At 41.9% G+C, this 24517-nt stretch overlaps 1 protein-coding gene across 7 annotated transcripts in view; it reads left to right on the forward strand.

The window, feature by feature from the left end:
• Positions 1-24517, forward strand: part of piezo1 (piezo type mechanosensitive ion channel component 1 (Er blood group)) — a 394374-nt gene that overhangs the window by 244963 nt on the left and 124894 nt on the right. For 6 of the 7 annotated variants that reach the window (XR_010976661.1, XM_068049232.1, XM_068049233.1 and 3 more), the window contains exons 8-16: positions 712-880; positions 3196-3288; positions 4195-4291; positions 7424-7530; positions 10929-11189; positions 16485-16590; positions 19589-19764; positions 20097-20245; positions 21050-21223. Coding sequence is in view for 6 of the 7 variants with exons in the window: in XM_068049232.1 (XP_067905333.1) it covers positions 712-880; positions 3196-3288; positions 4195-4291; positions 7424-7530; positions 10929-11189; positions 16485-16590; positions 19589-19764; positions 20097-20245; positions 21050-21223 (1332 nt within the window). In the remaining variant the exon portion in view is untranslated. The remainder of the gene's footprint in view (positions 1-711; positions 881-3195; positions 3289-4194; positions 4292-7423; positions 7531-10928; positions 11190-16484; positions 16591-19588; positions 19765-20096; positions 20246-21049; positions 21224-24517) is intronic. The other variant, XM_068049234.1, reaches the window with a different exon arrangement.

Raw genomic sequence — 24517 nt, forward strand, 5'->3', positions numbered from 1 at the left:
TTATCTCCAGACTTGACTATTTTAATGTGCTCCTGGCACTTCCATGTTCTACCAACCATAAACTTGAAGTCATCCAAAACTCTGCTGCCCAGGTCTTAACTCACACTAGATCCCATTTGATAATCACCCCTGTGCTCGCTGACCTACGTTGGCTACCAGTTAAGCAACACCTCGATTTTAAAATTCTCACCCTTGTTTTCAAATCCCTCCAAGGCCTCATCTGCCCCCTGACTCCCCCACCCCGATCTCTGTAATCTTCTGCAGTCCCACAACCTTCTGAAATATCTGCAGTCCTCTAATTCTGGCCTCTTGAGCATCCCTGATTTTAATTGCTCCACCATTGGTGTCCAAGCCTTCAGTTGCCAAGGCTCCAAGCTCTGAAATTCCCTCCCTAAAACTCTCTGCCTCTCTTTCCTTCTTGATGATACTCCTTAAAATGTATCTCTTTGTCAAAGCTTTTGGTAACTACCGTAATATCTTTTTATATGAATTGGTGTCAAATTTGGTTTTATAATACTCCTTTTAAGTGCCTTGGGACATTTTATTATCTTAGAGGTGCTATACAAATAAAAGTTATTGTTATGAGGATGAAATACCTTTTAAGATTTTATAAATAAATAGCTTTTTTGCAGTGTACTATACCTCTAGATTGGCTGTTCAATTTATAGCATCAAATCAGTTATGTTATCATTTAAATCCTTCTGTTTTCAGATTGTTTGGCCTAAAGGATATTATCCATTCAAACTGCAGCAGTCCACATGAGATTGTCCTCAATGTGAATCACGCATGGCCTGCCTATGCAAATCCTGCAATCCTACTGCTACTTTATTATACTATAGCATCACTCCTGAAGCTAAAGAAAAAAACATCTGGACAGACAGTAAGTGCACATCGATTAGCGTACTAGCATCACGCATTGGCTATGAACAACAGTAGCTGAATGTGAATGTTATTTACTCTTTGCTGGTTTGCTGAAAACAGCCCCAACTTTGGTAGCAGTACTATAAAATAAATTAGGTCAAAATACTGTTTCATGAGGTTTTGAAGTCCAACTTCTCACTTTTTTCTTGTATGAATGGGTGTGATTGGTGTTTCACAAAGCCAACAATTCCCTGACAACAATACAGAACAGGAAGGTGCCATGTTTGACCTGTCAGTGCAAAGTTAGTGGGTGGGGTGGGTAGGGGCGGTTACAGTTAATTTCAATTCTGTGGGTATACTAAATTATGCAGACTCATTAGCAAAGTTGGATGACATTGATGGGGCCAACATTCTTGAAATGGATTTTGACACATCTATTTTACACCAGTTGTGCAGCCTCAGATCAGTAGCATCCACACCAGTGTAAAGTTATTTTTGGTAGATGAAATGCTTTATTGCTTGTAGCAGCGTCTTGGGCTTGATCCCCGTCTCCGTTTTCAATTTTGGTTGTAAAACCTTCCATATTACTGAGGAAGCTTTGTGCAGGTCAGAGATCAGGCGACAGTCATCTGCATACCTGCAAGCAAATTTTTATTTTATATTTTTATTTCCTCTCCGGCACTACTGTGCTCAGAGAAGCCTGAGAAAACCATCTTCTGAGGTAGTTCTCTGTTCCTCTGGAAGCAGCACTCATTGACTTCAATATTTCTGCCTCCTGTGCTGGAATGTATCGGGTCCATAACGCTTTATTTCTAGTGACTAATGATGTTGGAATGCTTCAAACTTTCCTTATTCATTTTTTCTCCCACATGACTGGGTTGTATGGTCTTGATGCAACATTTTTTTTTAATGGTATCTTTGTACTGCATACCACACCCTCAAGAAGCAAATGTAATTGTTTGTGGGCATTGTCCATCCAATCAGCTATATCCTTGTGATGACTCATGCATGCAGAAATGGTAGAGGATCTTTTGTAGAACACACGGCAGCGACAGGACTGGGAGAGTAACCAAAGTAACCAATTAATTCTCCATTTCACCCCCGTGTCCATCCCTCTCGCCATAACCAATAAACAATATTATTCTTACAAGATTCACGAGAAGAGATTATAGGAACAAGAAAAGGTCATTAGGATCAGCAACCTGATCATGCATCAAAATAAAAAGAGCCTTTTTTGCTTATCTTTTGATGCTGGGACATGCATTCTTATTGGAAGGAGAAAGAAAGGGTGAAGGAATGTCAGACAAGGATTGCGAAGTATCCATGACGTCATTGGTGTATGGCTACATAAATTGGCAGTGTCACAGCTGCTGCTCTGTTCCTCCCACTGTATTCTTATATTCCATTATTTCTCTCTTTCATTTGAATCTAGGGTCAAATAGAGTTCGAATTGATTTTTTTTGTTTCAAAACTGCTTTAAATTTGATTCCACAGATCTGTTAGAGGCTACAGTGTGCTCGTACTAATTTAAAGTTGTTTTACTCGCTGTCTTCCAGCAATCATCTACCATAAACTTTTGATAACACTTCTTCCCAATATTGTCTGGAGGGCAGTCTTGTTTCGGGATGGAGGGGATTTAGGGAAAGGCAAAGGAAACCCATTTGAGGAGAAACTGGGGCTGAGCACTTGTTCAGTGGGGAGTGGCAAAGATAGAAAATTTGCTCAGCAGTAATTTGAGTTATATATGTTGATGAATATATCTTTATTTTATTACTCTCTGTAGAACATTATAAATGGTGAACAGTCTCAGAATTCCAGGTTACACCTGTACACGATCATGTCAAGCTAATCTTGTGTGCCAAGTTGGAAGTTCAAATACAGTTCATATGCTACCTTGAGTGAATTTTCCATGTCAGCAGAAAAGTGGAAGGACAGGAAATGTTAGTCGATGCCTTTTTGGAAATGAAAACAACCAACTCCATTGTCGGGGCGTGGCGCTGCCATTTGAATTAGCCCCCACTCCTTGGTGGTAGTCGTCCTTTCTGTGCCTGAATTCACACAAGTAAAAATGTTGTGTGGCAGTAGCTCGTCGTTGCAATGCAACTGCCCACACCCCCCCTCCCCCCCTCCATGGCATCTTAACCACTTGCCCACACTGTACCAGCCGATTAAAATCAGCCATATATAGACTTCATTGTATGAATACATTTTCTATGTATTAACCCTCCCTTTCACATCCAGCTGATAACCTATACTCAGTAATACATTTAATAAATATTATGATGATTATCAATTTGTGTGAGCAGGTTGGTCTGAGCATCTGTATCTTTTCAGAAGGATGGAGCACAGAAAAATGGGGAAGAAGTTGAACTGACAAATCTGGAGCCTTGGTCAACGAAACAGGATGAATCAGAAGATGAAGCTAAAGTAAGTAATACTAAGCAGATATTCAGTAAAACGACCAATAGGAATCAGAAACAGATTAGATCCTTTAGGGCGCCACCCAGTGGCTACCTTCAGAAGTGGATAGCCGCCACAAGTATGTGAAAGGTCAATAATTGAAATTTTATGGCATGTTTGATCAGTTTTTGGACTGTTTATTTTTCTCAATTGAGATGCTCAATTATTGTAATCTGAGGAGACACAATAAATCCATTTCTATAAAACGAGGAGAAAGCTGAAATTTTTGAAGCTTTGGCCAAATACAAGATTCAGCAGTTGCTGCAATAACGAATTTCTTAACCTGTATAGAAATGGTCATAGCTTATGAAAGCCTGATGCTTGTATATTTAACAAAAAGTAGAAATATTTAATGTGGCCAAAAGGGTGAGAGCCATCAGCAGTTTTCTTTTATATTGAGTTGTATTTTTAAATAACTCTGCTTTAACTCTTTGTGCCATACACGATTTTCCCTGTCAAGATGTTGGGCCTTGCTTCCAGACCTCTACTAGTGCCACTTTGCAGTTAGTTACTTGAAGGTACCTGTGAGCATCCTCTGATTTTTGTAAAAAATCAAAATGCTGCAGATGCTATGAAAGGTCATCAACCTGAAATGTTAACTCTGTTTCTCTCTCCACAGATGCTGCCTCACCTGCAGAGCATTTTCTGTTTTTATCTCTGATTTTTGTAATTTTATTTCTCGCTCACTGTGGGAAATGTGCCATATCTGTGCTTGGCACTCCTCTGATTCCATGGCTGAGGTCTGGAGCTCAGTATGTGGGAAACATGGTCACTGGTATACATCTTGCCAGTTAGTGCTATGGTGTGTGCATACTCCGGGATGCTTACATACTTCGTTGGTGACTAACCTACACTGTTTTTGGTGTTTTCTAGCCAATGCTGCAACCTGCCAATGGTGAACATGATGAAGGAGACAATTACACAGTACATACAATTAGTGGAGCAGCCCAACCTGATGCAGTTGAATCTAGTAAGTTAGGATTTGATATAAAACACTCGTGATGCTGACATGACTATTGTGGACAATAAGCACATTCAAAACAAAACGTTTAGCAACAGCCATAGGTGCTATGCTTTTTTTTCCCCCCCAGCTTGTCATATATTTCAGTGAATGTTGCACTTTTTAAGGAGTTTATTGTAGATATAAGTATGCAGTACTTCACTTGGGGAGGAAATTAGGTGATGTATGCATTCCATTAATGGGGTGAAAATAACTAAGGGTGCAGTTGACATAGGTCTAGGTGTATTAGTAGACTTGGTACTTCAGATGCCCAGTCACTGTGGAACAGCAAGCAACAAAATAGATTGAACACATGCACATATGATTGATGCAACATATGCATGCACACCAGTGTGAGAATGCATGAACAAACATTTTATGCTCTCTTCTATATTTCTACCTGAAATATAGGGTGCTGGGAGCAGAAGTAATAGGCTTCTGTTTGGAAGCACAGCAAGAAGTGCGCAAGCCAGTTGTGGGAGAACACAAGCAGCCTAGCCTTGGCAGACACATTTCTTTTCATCTCCTGGACTATGAACTTGCCCACAGTACAAATGGTGGTTTCATGAACCAGATGGTGGCTAGTGTAAACCAAGACCAGAGTTCTAGGTCTCAGCATAAACAACATACAGCGGTTAGACCTGCATTTTGAACAGAAATTCATTATTTAGTTTTTTTTGCTGTTGTGGTTCATATCGCTAATGAATGAAAGTAACTGTTTCAAAAGGATTCATCAGGTTTTCATGCAAGATATGGATTTATTCGTACGGGATTGCTTTATTATGGCTAATTAGACCAAAAATAGAGTTTCAGGCTCCCTTGGCAGAAGCTCTGAGGGAAATCTATGCTACCTCCATGGATACTTCAACACCTCATCCACCATTGTAAACATTCACTCCACCCAACACTGGTGCTAAGTGGCTGCAATGTCTACCAACTACAAGATGCACTACCGCATCTCGTCAAGACTTCTTCGACAGCATCTCCCAAACCTGGCAACCTCTACCCCCTAGAAGGAGAAGGGTAGCAGGCGCATGGGAACGCCACCACCTCCAAGTTCCTCTCCAAGTCACATGGCATCCTGACTTATATATATCACTACTCCATCATCGCCTGTCCAAAATCTCGGAACACTCTCGCTAACAGCACTATGGATGTACCTTCATCACATAGATAACTGCAGTTCAAGAAGATGGCTCACTGCCAAGAGCAATTAAGGATTGATAAATGGTGGCCTTGCCAGCGATGCCCACATCCCATGAATAAATAAATGAAAAAAACCTAAACTGTTGCCATACAGGTCTGGAATGCCAAAGTGAAGAAAACTGTCTCTTTGGGCCTTCAATTATTTGGGGATGTGATAGATTTAGAGAGAAATACATCTGTAGTTTGGTAGCTGCACTGTGTACATCTGTTTGTTTAATATTGTAGATGGTCCCAGTGGCAGCTTGGAATTGGTCCATGGCATTGCAGTTAGAGATGTTGGGCAAGGCAGTGCATGTGGTGAAGGTAGACTGCAGACCTGCTCAAAGCATGTGTCTTAAATCTGTGATTTGTTTCAGAAAGCAAAGCCTCAATGCACTGCCACTCAAATCAAAATTGAGTTAAATCAACTCATGAGGGTACTGGCAGGTGGGTGGTATTTGCCTCCACTAGCCTGGTGTCAATGCTCCTCCATGCCTTCTTCAAAGAAGCAAAGATAGATAGGGAGTCTCCAATGGGAAATTAATTGTGCCCTTTCTGAAGCGGGCATGGGAAAGAAGTGGCATGCCCTCAGCAAATGTGTAGAAGGCAGATTGCAAAGTAATTAACAACAGTTTTTTTAAAAGAAAACACAGCGGTAAGTTTTAACAGTAACTTGAGATATAGAATCCAGTCTCTGTAAATTTGTTTTTGCTGTTGAGATATTGCCTAGATATCAGTTTTATACTGACATGATTATGGTGAGTCATAAATGAAGCAAAAACGATGGAAAATGGGACGTACAGTATCACCACTTCAGTACTGTTTATTTGCATGTACCATTTCAAAAATGAGATGGGCAATTTAAAAAGTGGGTGGAAATCTGGAATAATGGATCTCTGCCCCATTTCCTGCTGCCACCCCTGTAATTAGTGCCACAAAATCAGCTGGACAGCAGAAGAACTTCTAGGCATTAACTTTAGTGAGAGTTGTACTCAATCCTGCAGGTATTAAAGCTATTTACATACTATCCTGGTGGTAATGGGTCATATTACTGCCAAGATATAAATCTTGAGATTGGCAGTCACCCAGCATAACTGGTTCTCTGCCTTTTTCCAGTGGGTACCACCAGAGTTATGATGGGAATCCTTCCCTTATGTAGCGCAGACACCATTGTGCTTGATGAAATGAACAGTTGAGTCTTATAAAATGAATATTTATGACACATTCCAAAAAATTGGAAGGAATTCCAAAATAAATATTATCCAGACAGTAATGATTTTTCCAGTGATACTTTTCCGCCATATAAATACCACCACTGAAATGCGTTCATAATGAAAAATAGCCACTGTAGCGTACAGTTGCTTTTGCTAAACTTTTACTGTCACATACAATCACACTAATTTGTCATGATTATTAGTTGATTATTTGAATGTTCTACCTTTGTGTTTTTGGTGTTTTATTTATATAATTCAATATAGTTAAACTTGAATTTATTTGCTAGAGTTGGTGCAATAGTCTTTGGTATGCTTGTTTTTCTATGTGATCAGTTGATTGGAATGGTAAGTGATTCCTGGAAAATCATAGGCATTTTTGGGAAGGCTGCAGCCTGTTCACTTGATGGTATTGCATTATACTTACTCAAAGCTAGTGAGAAAGATTTGTATAAATGCCCTCTTTTTGGTAACAAATAAAAGACATATAAGATTGACTTACCAGTCCGTTAAAATCAGTATTGATTGGCAACAATGAGCTACAAGCATTGTACCTTCTAGAAATGAGGACCGACTGTAGGTTTAAAATTCATTTTCATCTGAACTGCCCTGTTGTATGGTCTACAGATGTATCCTTCATTCTTAATTAAATTGTAGTTAAGACAACAAAAAATCTCACCTAGTTGCTTTTCTTGTTCTGTTGCAGTAAATCATACTACCACATCTAAAGCTAGAAAGTCTCGATCACCGTTTCATGACCTGGGACATTTGATCATGCAACAGAGCTATATCTGTGCACTTATCGTCATGATGGTAAGCACAGCATGATTCTTTCTGCTACTTCAATTATAATATTGCTGTTCTGCCAATGTGTTGATAAAGTATACAATGCTTGAAGGTAAAATAATCTAGTAGTATCAGGTTCCACTCTACTCTCCTCCTCCTCTTCCCCTCACTTTGGTATGCCACTTATCAACCCTTGCCTCTCAAGTACTTTTTAAAAATTCATTCATGGGGTGTGGGCGTCACTAGCCAGGCCAGCATTTATTGCCCATCCCTAATTGCCCTTGCATTTCATCCCTCCCCTGATCCCTACTACCTAGATAAGTAGTCGCCACTAGAGGTTAAGCACCCACCTCACCAGCTCTCATTATGGCTTATAAACAGTTAACTGCTTGTCAGGAATATCATTTTAATCAGCTAAGCAGGGCTTTGCCCAAAAGCCCTTTAAACAGCTGAAAAGAAAGCTGTTGAAATCACAGATTCATTGCTCAGCTGTGCATTCCAATTTCATTGGAAATGGAAAGTTTTACAGGTCAGTTGTTTAAATCAATACAAGTAGGAAGAATGGCAAAACTGACATTAATTTTAATAACATTTTGGATACACTGTATATTTGTACCTCCACAGCGGTTTTCAAAACTAGAATTGCAGTTTAACTTTGTTTCTGATTTCTAAATTCAGAGATTAATTACACACACAGGAGAAAAGGAACCATTGGATTTCAAATGATTCTTGATGTATAAATCAGTCTTTCGAATTTTGTCCATTTAGTGAAACAGGATGTACAAATTTGCTGCTCTGCTTAGTTACCTGCAGTTTCCCATTCACCAGCCCACTGCACCTGTTGACTATTTAAGTGGTTGAGTGCATTACTGTATTTCAGCATGCTCTGATTAGCTGTTTCTGACTTTATAATTATCAAAATCCTGTGTTATCAAATTGACCTAGCAGAAAACCTTTTCTGTGATTCTGTATTATATATTAATGCAAATGCACCAGTTGTACTATTTGATTAATTATCCATTGATGTAAGCATCAATTTCACCATTTAACAACATCATAATTCGCGAGTGAAATTACAAAGGATATTTTTTGTTTTTTGAAATGGAGGCATTAATGTTGTAATTTTCTGCTTAATTTAATTGCACAGATAGAAATGTTAATTATTTCTGTTTTTTGCTGAGTTTTGGTTCTATAGTATTTTTAAAAATCTATCAAGGATTGGCCTTCACAGCCATCAGCAAAGGTGCACCAAGAGAAGACACCCCACCAAAATGGATTGTTAGCTGTGTATCCATCATCTTTCATAGATGGAAGGATGCTGACCATGTGGCTGTGGCGGGTGATCTTGATTTGTTCTCAGGCTTGAGGGCCCAGCTGCAGACTGCAGTATCTCGCACTAACAAGGGCACTGGTGGAGTGGATGGTGGGGGAGCAAGCATGTTGCCATCCTCAAAGGGGAAAACAGGTGCCTCTTCCATGGAACTGAGCCCACTTTCCTGGGACTATGCATCAACAGTCCTGTGGCTTTGCAAAAGGACACAATACAGGAGTGAGGTCCCCCTCTGGAAGCCCCTTACAACACTGGCCTCCAGGGCTAAGATGGCAGCTGTCTGAGCTTCCATGGTAGCAGTGTGATCTGCAGTGAAAATTGGTAGAGCCTCCATCACGCTTATGTAGATGGAGCTGACCCACTAGGTCCATGTTGGAAAAAATGCTTCCATGCTTTACGCGAAGCCTTGACACAAGTTGGACCTGGAGTCCTCCATGTGCCATTGTGCACAAGCTTGCTGTCAGGCTGCCCAGTGCACCTAGTATTTCTTGGTATATGCACATCAGCCTTCTTTGGTAGGCTGGGCTCTCAAAATCAGCATCTGAATCGTCTGTGGCAGAGCTAGTATGCTATCTTGCCTTCTGGTGTGCTGGCACCTTTGGCATCGTATCCCTTGCCCTAGCTCCAGCACGCTTGTACCTGGTAATTCACTACATAAAGATTCCTTCTCTAGCCTTTGCTCTAAACTGCATGTGGCACTTGTATCTGAGCTTGTGCTGGTGGGGGTTAGGTCAAATGACACTGCATCATTAGGAAGGCTGACCTTTCTTTCCTCAAAAGGCAGAGGTAGGTCCATGCCTTCAGCACCTGAAATAAAAGAGGCGCAGGCTAGCTTTTAGCATCAAGGCAAAACATAGAGAAGTGGCTGATTAAATCATCTGCAGTTTAACATGTAGAATGTCTTGGGTGAGATAGACGTAATAAGGGAAAATGAGGAAAGGTATGAAGAAACCCCGCACAACATCTCCTCCAGCATTACCAATCATCATGGCCATGACAATGCCCCTGCCCATAATGGTCAGCATACTTACTTTGAGGGGGGAGATGGCATGTGGGTGGGCTCAGCCTCCTCCATAGACAGTGTTGTCAGTGTGGATGACCTTATCCTGCAAGAAAGAGGGGACTATGTTCATGACATCCTGGTGAGCTATTTAGGAAATGTGCCTGTAATGGTAGAATAGTTGCTATACAGTTTGTCAGATGTGAGGTGTGGAGAAGTGAGGGTGCTAGTCTGAGGAGGTGGAGTGAAGTGTTGTGCATTCTAAGAGGGTGAAGGTTTGCAGGGCAGGGGAGGATTGTGAGTCTTGAGGCTGTTTAGAGAAGTAAGCAGAAAGTAAGACAGCAGTATTGTTATCTTGTCAACTCTGGTAAGGTCATCGAACTGCTTTCAGCGTTGTAGCCATGTCCTGTCAGCTAAGGTCCTGGTGTTGTTCTCTTCTGCAATGTCTTCCCATTGGCGGCAGACGTGTTGCCTGAAGGGCTTTCTGCTCCCTAGGGGGCTGAGGATCATCCTCCTCCTGTCCAGTGCCTGCACCAGGGGCTCCAAGGTAGCATCAGAAAACCTTAGTGCCCTCTTGTAGCCGTCGCAGCAGCCATTTGTGTACATTTCTGTCTCCCTGTTGTCTGCAGCCATTAAGCACGTCTCCTTTTAGAGATGTAGGCTGCCTTTAAGCGGCATCAACAATGTCTGATATCGAGTCTCTGAAACAGGCATGCTGCTAATGAATTACGTAGTTAGTCCTAGCTGCAGAAGTAATTCAAGGTAAAGGTCCTCTACGTACCTGTTTTTGGGTGCAATTGAATTTCTAGGCCGATGAATCTGCTGTGACAGTGATTTATTTTTAGGAGGAGGATGTGATAGGAATATGGGATTAGTGTAGGATTAGTATAAATGGGTGGTTAATGGTCGGCACAGACTCGGTGGGCCGAAGGGCCTGTTTCAGTGCTGTATCTCTAAATCTAAAATCTAATGTATGTATAAATTGGGCAAATTCTTTTATGAGCCTATTTTGAAAGTGTTTGTGAATTATGATTCATTATTGCATTATGTTATTTGAGTCATTTTTCTGTAACTTTTAACATCTTCCCTTTCCAGGTTTGGAGTATTACATTCCACAGCTGGTTAACTTTTGTGCTTCTGATTTGGGCCTGCCTTATCTGGATCGTGCGCAGTCGGCGGCACCTTGCCATGCTGTGCTCTCCATTCATTCTGCTGTATGGGATCATGCTGTGCAGCCTGCAGTATGTCTGGGGAATGGACCTGACACAGGAATTGCCTACCAAAATCGGGTTTATGGTTCTGACACAGCTTGGTTTGGTCCGCATGGAGAATCACTGTCTACGCCTGGGTGTAGTGGTAATGTTTCAAATAATTCCTTAAATTGGAATGTGTTTTTTAAATTAACATGATGTTTATGTACATGTGGAAGTAGTACTTCTCAATCTAGACTTGAATCCGCCTTGAATAAGCACAGTTCTCCCCTGTGTCTGTCTTAGCATTCTATGAAGGGCACATCAAGGCACCTGTTGCTGCGTCTTTACAAGCAGCATCTCCAACTGCCCCATCCTCCTCTCTTGTCATTCTTCCCATCCAGGACCCCTGCTGGGATCTAATTTCTCCAACTTCCTTGACTGCCCCACCACCCCCACCTTGAACTCTGCCTGTAGATCAACCACTGACCCTTTCCGCATTTCCCTCCAACATGTTTATTCATCTGTCAGCCAGGCTCTTGGCACCTTATAGTAGATGATATCTAGCTCATTGGTAGCGGAATTAGCCTCTTACCAAAGCTTCTCAGCCAGGATATACTCTCCACCAACTGCCCTGGTGACATGTGACCCTTATTACCAAGTCACATTTTAGTCTTTCCTCCTGTTCCTTTGTGGCATTTTCTTCTCCTTTTGAGGACCTGACCTTATTCCACCTCTCTTACCCCTCCTTTAAAATCTTTGTTGTTTACTGCACACCACCACCTCACCTCCCCACCCCAACATCCTGCCAAATCTCACCCTGAATTTCTTACAGGTGTCTTCCTCCTTTCCTCCCTTCGCCTCTCCACTGAGTGACCACACATCCTTGGCTTGTTTCAGCTGTCCTTGCCCTCTCTGTCCTCCTCTTCTCCTCTAACCTCTTTCTCCACATAACTCTCCTATCCAAATAAACTCTCTTACCCATACTCATAGTCACCCTTTCACCTTGCCCCCTCCAAGAGTCAAAGTCATAAATAACATGGCCTTTGGCGTCCTCTATGGATCTATCTTTGCCCTCCTCAACCTCCTCCTCATTAATATGCTGCTCCTTGACGACATCATCTGCAGACTTGGGTCCAGTTTCCACAGCTATGTTAACAAAACCCAACTACAACTGCCGCCACTTCTGTCAACCCCTCCATTGCTTCTGTGTTCTGAGACCATTGTCCCACATCCAGTCTATGATGTGCTGCAATTTCCTCCAGCTAACCATTGGTTAGACCAAAGCAATTGACTTTAACCCCTGCTACAAACTCTATACCTTTGCCATCGATTCTAACCTCCTCACTATCCATTGTCTTAGGCTGAACCAGCCCAATGCACCCCTAAGCTGAGCTTACCATCCCATATCCTCTCCAACACAATGCTACTTCTGTAGCATTTCCTGCCTCCAAACCTGCCTCAGTTCAACTGCTATTGAAACCTTCATCCCTGCTTTGTCACCTCTAGACCTGACTATTGCAATGCTCTCCTGGTCAGCCTTTCAAACTAATTCCTTGTAAAGTTCAGCTCATCAAAACTTTGCTGCCTCAATTGCTCCCTGCGCCAAGCCCTACTCATTTATCAATGTTGTCCCTTCTGACCTGCTTCTGGCCTTCCAATGCCTCATATTTAAATTCTCATCCCTCATGACTTCAACCTTCTCTATCTCCATATTCTCTTCTGTCCCAAGAGCCCCTTCCCCCAGAGTTCTTCATTCTTCTGACTCTGAGCATCCTCCTGTTCCTTCTGCCCACCATTGATGGCTGTGCTTTCAGCCACCGGCAGGACAGACCCAGCAGAGGTGGCAGCACAGTGGTATGCAGTAGGGAGGGAGTTGCCCTGGGAGTCGTCAACATCGACTCTGGACCGCATGAAGTCTCATGGCATCAGATCAAATATGGACAAGGAAGCCTCCTGCTGATTACCACCTACCGCCCTCCCTCAGCTGATGAGTCAGTACTCCTCCATGTTGAACAGCACTTGGAGGAAGCACTGAGGGTGGCGAGGGCACAGAATGTACTCCGGGTGGGAGACTTCAATGTCCATCACCAAGAGTGGCTCGGTAGCACCACTACTGACCGAGCTGGCAGAGTCCTAAAGGACGTATCTGCTAGACTGGGTATGCGGCAGGTGGTGAGGGAACCAACAAGAGGGGAAAACATATTTGACCTCGTCCTCACCAATCTGCCTGCGGCAGATGCATCTGTCCATGACAGTATTGGTAGGAATGACCACCGCACAGTCCTCCTGGAGACGAAGACCCGCCTTCACATTGAAGATACCCTCCATCGTGTGGCACTACCATTGTGCTAAATGGGATAGATTTCGAACCGATCTAGCAATGCAAAACTGGGCATCCATGAGGTGCTGTGGGCCATCAGCAGTAGCAGAATTGTACTCATCCACAATCTGTAACCTCATGGCCCGGCATATCCCCCACTCTACCATTACCATCAAGCCAGGAGACCAACCATGGTTCAATGAAGAGTGCAGGAGGGCATGCCAGGAGCAGCACCAGGCATACCTCAAAATGACGTGTAAACCTGGTGAAGCTACAACTCAGGACTAACTGCATGCCAAACTGCGTAAGCAGCATGAGATAGACAGAGCTCAGCGATCCCATAAACAATGGATCAGATCTAAGCTCTGCAGTCCTGCCACATCCAGCCATGAATGGTGGTGGACAATTAAACAACTAACTGGAGGAGGTGGGTCCACAAATATCCCCATCCTCAATGATGGGGGAGCCCAGCGCATCAGTGTGAAAGATGAGGCTGAAGCATTTGCAACAATCTTCAGCCAGAAGTGCCGAGTTGATGATCCATCTCAGCCTTCTCCTGAAGTCCCCAGCATCACAGGTGCCAGACTTCGGCCAATTCGATTCATTCCGCCTGATATCAAGAAACGACTGAAGGCACTGGATACCGCAAAAGCTATGGGCCCTGACAATATTCCGGCAATAGTACTGAAGACCTGTGCTCCAGAACTTGCCACGCCCCTAGCCAAGCTGTTCCAGTACAGCTACAACACTGGCATCTACACTGCAATGTGGAAAATTGCCCAGGCATGTCCTGTACACAAAAAGCAGGATAAGTCCAACCCGGCCAATTACCGCCCCATCAGCCTACTCTCAATCATCAGTAAATTGATGGAAGGTGTCATCAACAGTGTCATCAAGTGGCACTTGCTTAGCAATAACCTGCTCAGTGATGCTCAGTTTGGGTTCCTCCAGGGCCACTCAGCTCCTGATCTCATTACAGCTTTGGTTCAAACATGGACAAAATAGCTGAACTCAAGAGGTGAGGTGAGAGTGACTGCCCTTGACATCAAGGCAGCATTTGACCGAGTATGGCATCAAGGAGCCCGAGCAAACCTCAAGCCAATGGGAATCGGGGGAAAAACCTCCGCTGGTTGGAGTCATACCTAGCACAAAGGAAGATGGTTGTGGTTGTTGGCGGTCAATCATCTGAGCTCCAGGACATCACTGCAGGAGTTCCTCAGGGTAGTGTCCTAGGCCCAACCATCTTCAGCTGCTTCATCAATGACCTTCCATCAATCATAAGGCCAGAAGTGGGGATGTTCACTGATGATCGCACAATGTTCAGCACCGTTCGTGACTCCTCAGATACTGAAGCAGTCTGTGTAGAAATGCAGCAAGACCTGGACTATATCCAGACTTGGGCTGATAAGTGGCAAGTAACATTCGCACCACACAAGTGCCAGGCAATGACCATCTCCAACAAGAGAGAATCTAACCATCTCCCCTTGACATTCAACGGCATTACCATCGCTGAATCCCCCACTATCAACATCCTAGGGGCTACCATTGAACAGAAACTGAACTGGAGAAGCCATATAAATACTGTGGCTACAAGAGCAGGTCAGAGGCTTGGAATCCTGTGGCGAGTAATTCACCTCCTGACTCCCCAAAGCCTGTCCACCATCTGCAAGGCACAAGTCAGGAGTGTGATAGAATACTCTCCACTTGCCTGGATGGGTGCAGCTCCAACAACACTCAAGAAGCTCGACACCATCCAGGACAAAGCAGCCCGCTTGATTGGCACCCCATCTACAAACATTCACTCCCTCCACCACCGACACACAGTGGGCAGCAGTGTGTACCATCTACAAGATGCACTGCAGCAATGCACCAAGGCTCCTTAGACAGCACCTTCCAAACCCGCGACCTCTACCAACTAGAAGGTTGGGCAGCAAATGCATGGGAACATCACCACCTGCAAGTTCCCTTCCATGTCACACACCATCCTGACTTGGAACTATATTGCCGTTCCTTCACTGTCGCTGGGTCAAAATCCTGGAACTCCCTTCCTAACAGCACTGTGGGTGTACCTACCCCAAATGGACTGCAGCGGTTCAAGAAGGCAGCTCTCCACCACCTTATCAAGGGCAATTTGGGATGGGCAATAAATGCTGGCAATGCCCACATCCCATGACTGAATAAAAAAAAACCTAGGCCTCATGCTCTGCAAATCCCTTCCTAAACCCGTCTGCTCTTCACCTTCCTCTCCTCCTTTAGAACCTTCTTTCAAACTCACCTCTTTAACCAAGCTTTTGGTCACCCTCTGCATATTTTGTTTTTTTGGCTTGGTGTCCATTTTATCCTTGCACCTCTGAGAAGAGCCTCGAGATGTTTTCTCTACATTAAGTGATCTCAATCATGCTGGCTGTTGATGGAAAATGCAATAATGTGAAGAAAAGATTTGGATTTAGTCGAATATGTCCTTCACACCCTTCCCTCAATCACCTGCAGGTGGTTACGCACACTGCACTATAATTCCACAAGTGTCAGAAGGCCTCTAGAATGTCACCAAAGTTTATCGTGTTAACTGACCTGGGCAGTGATTATTGAGCTATTTTGCTACAGACAACCAAGCCCAATCTTTCCCCCTCCCAATGTTTTGCAACAATAGTCACCAGATAGTGATTGGAAGCAGGGACACTGGGTATTTTCTTTCTCTTTCCTTCTGAATCCAGTTATGCTGCAGGTGATAGCACCTCAGCACAGACCAGGAATCAACCTGGATGCTGTCTGCTTGCATGGTTTAGTACCACACACCACGATACACATATTTCCCAGGTAAACAAATTCTATTTGCTGCCCATGGGCTTTATATTGCTTTTTTGTGAGATTTTGAATATCTTACACTTAAAATCTATTAAGTGATCTTGTTGAACTTTTCATTTTGAATTAGAAATTGCAATATTTTCATAATTTGACTACCAAATGGGTAGGAATTTGGGCATAATCAGAAAATAAAAATCTACTGATTTATAAGCAGGTGATCTTTTATTAGCTTGCAGAAAAATATTTTAATTTGCTTCTACCTATTCAAATAATGATCATTTCCTACTATTACAGCTGTGAAATCTGGCTTTTTTCCATCTTTTTTATCACCAGTTGCTTTATACGCTGACTTTTTGGCTCTTATTGCGCCAATTTGTAAAAGAGAAATGCATGAAACAGAAAGATGTCCCACTGAAAGAAGTAACTGTGCCTGAGGCAGGTAAGTGATGGACATATTAGCAACTAAAGCCTTTATACGTAGCTATGTGTTCATAATTCCTATGTAAATCATTTTGGTAAATTAATCTTTCCATATTAGCAAAGCTACTATCTCGAGTATTACGATCAACTGGTGAGTGTGGCAGAGTTTGGAAAGGAAATTTAAATTTACATGTGACACATGGTTTCAGAATCTGACAGTCAGAAGTTTCAGGTTCTGATGCAGTACTCCATATCAAATACTAGAGGATGCCAATAAGTTGTGTAAATAATCATTTAGCTTCCAGCAGCAGAAGCCATGTAATATAGCTCCATAAGTTTATGACTGATTAATGTCTACTAATTATTTCAATTGGTCTAAGAGACTCCGATAGATTTTCTGCAACTCTAGAATCCGAGTGAGAAAATTACTATTTATGGCCGAATGAGACTAATTTTACTTATTTACCAAATAAGGTCCTTTGCTGTCCAAATTGGTAACTGTCTCCCTTTCTTCCTGTTTAAGAAACAGTGCGTGGCTACAATAAGGACAACCTGTAGAAGGTAACAACACACAAATATTTTAAAATCATTAGTCCATTTGTTTTGCCTCAGCAAAGGCTTCAGACAAAAACTGGCTGCTGGCAAGGTATTGTAATTAAAAGCAACTACATGACCTAAATTTTGCAACACTGGGGAGAAGCTACTGTACATGGTACAAAATCTGGAACAAGATTCAGAAGGTCCATGGCTTGATACTGTAAGACAGTCATGCAGGTTCAAAACTGATTGCTTGCAGTTTAGCTGCTTCCAATTTGTGGGTTCAATGGACATTTTGATTCGGTGATGAAATGTTATAGGCTAATGTGCTTTAATGTGTGTCCAAAAAAATCAAGGGCCCAGTTCCTATTTGCAACAACCCCAGACTTTACTGTAGTGTGCTGGAGAGTTGTGCACTACTGCAGTGACGTCTAAATCTGTTTTGTTTTCTGACCCTAACTGACAAAACAAATGGACTAATGATTTTTAAATGTTTCTGTTTCGTTCCCTTCTACAGGTGAACAAATCATTAAAAGCAGCATTTGAGGTCAACAAAGCAATTAAAATGCTAACAAAGTAATGGGATTTATTTCTCGGGATATAGAATTCAAAAGTAGTGAAGTTATGTTAACCTTGTATAGAACCCTGGTCAGCCTGTAACTAGAGTACTGTGCACTGTTCTAGTCCTACATATCATTAAAAGAAGCACTGACAAAAAAGCAAAAAAAATCTTCAAGGATGGTATCAGAACCAAGAGATTATCACTAATGGGAAAGATTGAACAGCTTGGTGCTTTTTTTTCTATAGAAAAGTAAGGACTTATAGGGGACCTGATAGATGTCTTTAAAATCATGAATGGGTTGGACAGCATACATGTGGTGAGAATGATTCCACTTGTGAGAGTCCAAAACTAGGGGCCATAAATACAAGATAGCTATTAATAATTCAAATGGGGAAATTAGAAATTTCTTTACTCAGTGAGTATTTAGAATGTGAAACTCATTTCACGAGAAGTGGTTGCAGCAAATAGCTTAGTTGTTTTCAGAAAGAAACTGGACAAGTACATGACAGTTAAGAGAATAGAAAAATATACTGAAAGGCTGAGAGGAGGCAGCTGGAATGGGAGGAGACTCATGTGCAGTATAAATACCAGCACAGTTTAGCTGGGCTGAATGGCCTGTTTCTATGCTGTGTGTTCTGTGTACTTGATTGCCAGATACTTTCTAGTCAGAACTCTTTTGAAGAGGTATTTATTCTTGTCTTTTGAAGAGCACTTCTTTTTAAAAACTTGTTTCTAAACAAAATTATCTTTGGGCTCAACTCTTGGCATAAACAGAGGCCTTTTTGCTCCTTGTGTTTTTTATCTAAACCATGCAACATTATTACAAGGGCATGTTTCTGCCTTTCCTTCTTCATTGTGATGAGAATGTGACTTTCTCAAAAGACTGTGGCCAAACTCAGAAATTCAGAGGTGAGAGACCAAGCCTGCAGACCATGACTGTAACATTAGTTAGTGTTCGTACAACAACACCCTCTGTTATTTATTTTATTTAGAGATACAGCACTGAAACAGGCCCTTTGGCCCACCGAGTCTGTGCCGACCATCAACCACCCATTTATACTAATCCTACATTAATCCCATATTCCTACCACATCCCCACCTTCCCTCAATTCCCCTACCTATACTAGGGGCAATTTATAATGGCCAATTTACCTATCAACCTGCAAGTCTTTGGCTGTGGGAGGAAACCGGAGCACCCGGAGGAAACCCACGCAGTCACGGGGAGAACTTGCAAACTCCACACAGGCAGTACCCAGAATTGAACCCGGGTCGCTGGAGCTGTGAGGCTGCAGTGCTAACCACTGCATCATTGTGCTGTTATAGCACTGTGCTTTTTATTTTAGCTTTAATTCTTAAGAAAATGTATTTTGTAGTCTGTCTCTCTCACAGGAGGAGACAGCTTGATTGTGGGACCATGAAATCACCAACCCAATAACAGTCCATAGTGGCTCTTTCACAGGGCCTTGTACTGGCTTCTGAATGCCTCTGTGGGAAGTGATTTGCAACGTTCCAACAAGATCTTCTCTCCCTTAGTAAGTGGTAAATCAGGAGAAAAATTCAGTCATAAGGGTTAGCATTGACAATATTCCATCCCAACCCAAAGGAAATTTAAATTAGGTTTGTGAACTTTTAGAATTATCTACCTCAACAGTAGATGTGCAGTCATTGAGTATATTCAAGTCAGGGATTGACAGCGATGTTTGGATACTATGGGAATCAAGTGATATGGGGATAATGCAGGAAGGTGTAGAAGATCAGCCATTGAATGGAGGAGCAGGCGCATGGGCTGAATGGCCTATTCCTATTTCTTATGCTCTCAACGGCTTTCAGTTGAAATCTGATGTGCAGAACATTTGTTGTTTGATCATTGAGTTTTGCAATGTTCACATTTCATTGTTTGCTTTTGCTTATGTTGCAGGTCGAGAGAAGAATGAAGTTTTGAAAGCACTTGGAGAGCTAGTAATGAGTTTCTATGCCAAGTATTGGATTTATATTTGTGGAGGAATGTTCTTCATTGTCAGTTTTACTGGAAGAATTGTTGTATATAAAATTGTTTATATGTTCCTATTCCTCCTGTGCCTCTCATTTTACCAGGTGAGAATACAAGGGTCAAACACTGGTCAATAGTAAAATTCTTAATCCAATAGTATTCGCTACCTTTAATAGAGAAAGGGAGACAGTTAGGAAAGTACATTGCTATGAAATGCATATATAACCTGACATACTTGTGTATCGTGACACAAAGATTGTGAAGCAACTTGGTATGCTTGACTCTGACTGGAGTTAGCCCATGTGACGGTAGTGTAAATGGGATCACTCTACAATCTGTTAATTTGTAACAATACCTTGTTCCAAATACACTGTGTAATAGGAGTGTTGAATTTGTGCTGCCTTTGCTGATGTCTTATTCTTGTTCATTTTACTAGGTCTGTTACTTTCTATGGCGTACCCTGCTGAAGGTATTCTGGTGGTTGGTTGTTGCATACACTATGCTGGTCCTCATTTCAGTTTACACTTTTCAATTTGATGAATTCCCACATTACTGGAAAAATTTTACAGGATTAACAGATGAACAGTACGTGTATTTTTAATTCTGACAAGTGTGTTTGTTTTACTTGTCTCGGCTTCATCATACACTAGGTCAAAGTAACCATGTCAGAAATGTTGAAATATTTGTCAACCCGGTTTTTTGCATGGTGTAATAATTGTGTGCATGCACACAGAGGCGAAATTTAGCCCTTAAGCTTTTAAGGTTTTCTTCAAAAAGTTGTTTGTGATACATTCCATGTGTTTTGTCAGGAGGACTTATTTAATAAAATGATTCTTCATCAGGCATGGCTAAATAGTGACTATTTTCCTTGGAGGGGACACAGAGTAGTAAGTGGGGTTTCTTTCTGGGCAAGATCGTGGCAATGCAGAATGGTGTAAGAGTGGAACTGAGTCAACCCTCTGTGGCAGCCTCTGTAATTTTATAACTAAAGGCAGAGCCACCGTTCTCCAAGGAGCTGTTGATGATTGATCAGCCAACTTGGGTTTTATTATTTGTTGAGATATTGGCTAATCTTGTCAGCACCAGAAAACCTTCGAAGTCAATGCCCTAACACCTTGGCTGAATGAGCATTGAGAGGTATTCCTGTGATCTAGGCTGGGTAGTTCCATGATTTTAGGTGATTGATCAACAGTAGCTCCCACTTGGAACTCAGAGCCTCGAATCTGCCAACTGCATCCAAGCTATGTGGGGTAAGTTCCTGTGGGAAGAGTGTAATGGACAAAGGGTTTCCATTCATGTCAAGCACCAAGATGACCAAAACAAAACTTATTATTGAGGTTCTTATCAATATACTTAACATAGTTAAATGTTGTTCTTTTGGTAATACAGATTAGCTGACATGGGATTGGAGCAGTTCAGTGTCAGTGAGCTCTTCTCCAGCATTCTGATCCCTGCCTTTTTCCTGCTGGCCTGTATTTTACAACTGCACTACTTCCACCGTCGCTTCATGCAGATCACTGATCTGGAGCATGTTCCTACAAAGGGAAAAGGGCCATTGCATCGGTAAGGCTTCTATGCATCAAGATAGCTACAAATTTAATAGTCCAAATGTATTTAATGTAGATGATTTAATATCGCAATAAGCTATTCCAATAAAGTTTGTACATGAAATGATCAACAAAATCAACAGAAGCTGATCATTCAGAATATCTAGGACTAGATTTTGCCCTGTTGGCTTCAGGTGGAAGGGAAGTCTAAGTCCAGGTTTATTTTTCTCCCAGTGTAGACTGTCATGTATGGGCTAACTTCAGTTATCATCATAACGGAGAGAATTCTCTGGCAATTAATTGAAATTGGTGATTAATGGAGAATCCCCATACTTAGACAGTGGTCTCAATTTTCAACTTGCCACCTGGGTGTAAAAATACATTTGATGATTAGCCACCCGTTATAGAAACTGTTGGTTTTTATTTCCTTTGAACTCAGTCTTTTACTGTCTGGTTATTCAGTTCACAGCATAGGGGGTGTGATTAATCCCCAAGATTTTCCAACCTTAAAAGTTATTTGTTTTTGAAAAACAATACTGGTAGCCGAAAGATGGCCAGAAAAGTAGTGTTTTTTACATTTTTGAAAGGCTTCTTCTGGCCCAGCTTCTCCCTCTTCTCCTGGCCACAATCAGCCTGGACTATAATAGCAGCCCCCCACCCTATACTGCCTGACTTACCTTGTCTGGTTATTATTTCCTTCAGTATTCAGCAGCAGCATGCTGACTTATGGAGGGAGTCAAAAGTGTCTGGAAATGGTAATGAGGCCCATGAGTTAAAACCTCCCATGCCTTGCGCACTAGGAGGCCGTATTGATCATCATCTACTTTGGCCTCCGCACCCCAATTCCTGCCCCGAGCTACAATCCGGACTGTGGAGTATGAAAATCAATTTAAAGTATTATTGTGTTTTTGTTAGTTATGCAAAATTGAGCTCCAACTCCCACTGGTATCCTGACCTTTTGAATATAATTGACGTTCTCCGATATGGTGTTGTTCAGTGGTGTTACAATCTCAGTGAGACTGTGAACATTAAAATAGGAGAAATGAACCCCCGGCCAATTTAAAGGACTACACAAGTGTTCTCATTTTAAGACTTTTATCATCACAACTAAACTAAAATAAATCCCTATTAACTAAATAGCACCTTGTATGTAGTTGATAGCCCAAATCACAAAGAAAGTAAAATATTTGAAAACCTCACATCACGCTTATACATTACACAGTCCTCTTTGATGGTGAAATCTTTGCGGTTAAAAGTTCCAAACTCCTCCCAGATGCAATGAGTTGGATCTCCCAGAGCTTTTCAAAATCAATGCCCTCTTCGCTCACTTCTCTGAGCACTTTCAATCTGGACGTCCATGTATAAAGCGATTCCTGGTGATCCTGTTGGGCTTTTACTTCTCTGCAAACTTCAACTTTCAAAACAGGTTCAAGTCTTCACAGCCTTTCACAGATGTCCAAGAACAGGTGTTTCCACCCTTCCCCCACACCGTGTCTCTCTCTCTCTCGAGGCTGCCACTGCTATTTTCCTGCCTTTCTTACAGCCTGCAGTGAGGCTGCCACTGCTGGTTTCCTTCCTTACAGCCTGTCTGCCTTCAGAAAAACTGTTAAATTTATCTGGAATCAAAAGTCAATAGCTCATTGTCATTTTCCAAGATGCAAAGTCCAGAGGTCTGGTTTCACAGAACCACCTGGGCCTTCCACTGTTTCCAGGTATTAGCCAGTTGCCATGCACATTTACATCCCCAGAATCACTCACTCCTTGTTTACGACCTGAATGTCTGGGAGGGTGAAACCCATTGTTTTTCAGGTATTCCCCCTGCAGTCTCTGCTTTTTTCAAAAAAGTCTTTGGTCTGTATTCTCTGTGGTCCTGGTAATGAAGATTTCTGTCTTGTCCTTAAGCAGAGTGGATATGAGGTCACCTGATGTCTCAGACTCCATCTTAAACTTTTAAAAATCACAATTTTTAAAACATGATCATGTTATGAATGCTGGACTTAATAACTTCTTAATAAATTTAAATTTTCTAATTGGAACACTTATTTTAATGTGAGATATCTAGACCCAATGTTAACAAATTTTTAATTTCTTTTTATTTGTCCTGTAGCTTTGCAGCTGTTCCTACAATGATATACTGAAGAACAGTACTTGCAAATCTCCTGAAAGTTATTATGTAGTTAGGTTTGCACAGTTTGCTTTAGGGAGGCAGGCAGTTGTACCTGCATTAAAAAGAGTTTAAGATGACAGTGGAATCTTTCCCCGGCTTTCTCTGCATATATGTTGTAAACTAAGGATGTGTGCAGGCAATGTAATCAAGGAGTGCATTGAAATTATGTTGTGTTGATTTTGACTCCCAGGATTCCCATATTCAGAACAGATGTAATGTTTATTACACTAGGGATGGTGGGTCAATACCACAGGTTCCTTTACATTGCAGAACACATTCACATTTCATTTTATGGCGCAGTCTGGGACCAACAAACATTATTACTTGGAAAAGTGGAATTAAGCTTCTTCCGTAGCTGCATGCTTGAGAGCAGCATCTTAGCAATAGAAGCATACTATAAATGTAGGTGACAAATGTTAGACTTTTATTTGGATCAATCATGTTAGTGTTGGACTGCTACCTCTTTTTCCCTTCAGTAATTCCAAATTAAATTTATAACCCAAAGAGTGTATGTTTTCAAAAGCATATTCATTTCTTTTGTATATGGTAGCTCATACCAGGCCTGGGGAGTATAGCAGTTCCAAATCTAGAAGAACTGCCAGCAGCAATGATAAACCCCTGTCACTTACTGACATCTAACATCAGAAAAAGCTCACAACTAGAAAATTAATCGCAATTGTCACTTTAAAAATAATTGTACATTTTAAGTTTTTAAAAGTGATGCACCTTTGGTCCTGTTGTGGTATCGACACTGGTGTTGTGGACTTTACAAATTTGAAGGTGTTGGAGCTAAAACATAATATGGAACAACACGTGCTTGACCGCCTGTTGAAGTTCCACAACACTACCCAGCAGCTGATCCCACCACAGACCTCCTGAAAGAAGGCGGCCTCTGGGCCGTGTGGTTTCCTGTCATTTCCACCATTCTGAATGGGAAGTTGGACAGCAGAATTTAAATGAGGCATGGTGAAATCAGAACCTGACCGTTCCAGTGTACATAATTAACTTTGGTGATTTTAACTGCAGTCTGCTGGACAAGTGAGTTTACAGTTGTTCCACATGATTGTACCTTCAACAAAGCATTACTTTGCTAACTCCTGATCACTTGGGCAACTCAGTCTACTCGGGCTTAAATTAAGTCCC

Source organism: Heterodontus francisci, chromosome 17 (assembly GCF_036365525.1).
Source record: "Heterodontus francisci isolate sHetFra1 chromosome 17, sHetFra1.hap1, whole genome shotgun sequence".
NCBI lineage: Eukaryota > Metazoa > Chordata > Chondrichthyes > Heterodontiformes > Heterodontidae > Heterodontus > Heterodontus francisci.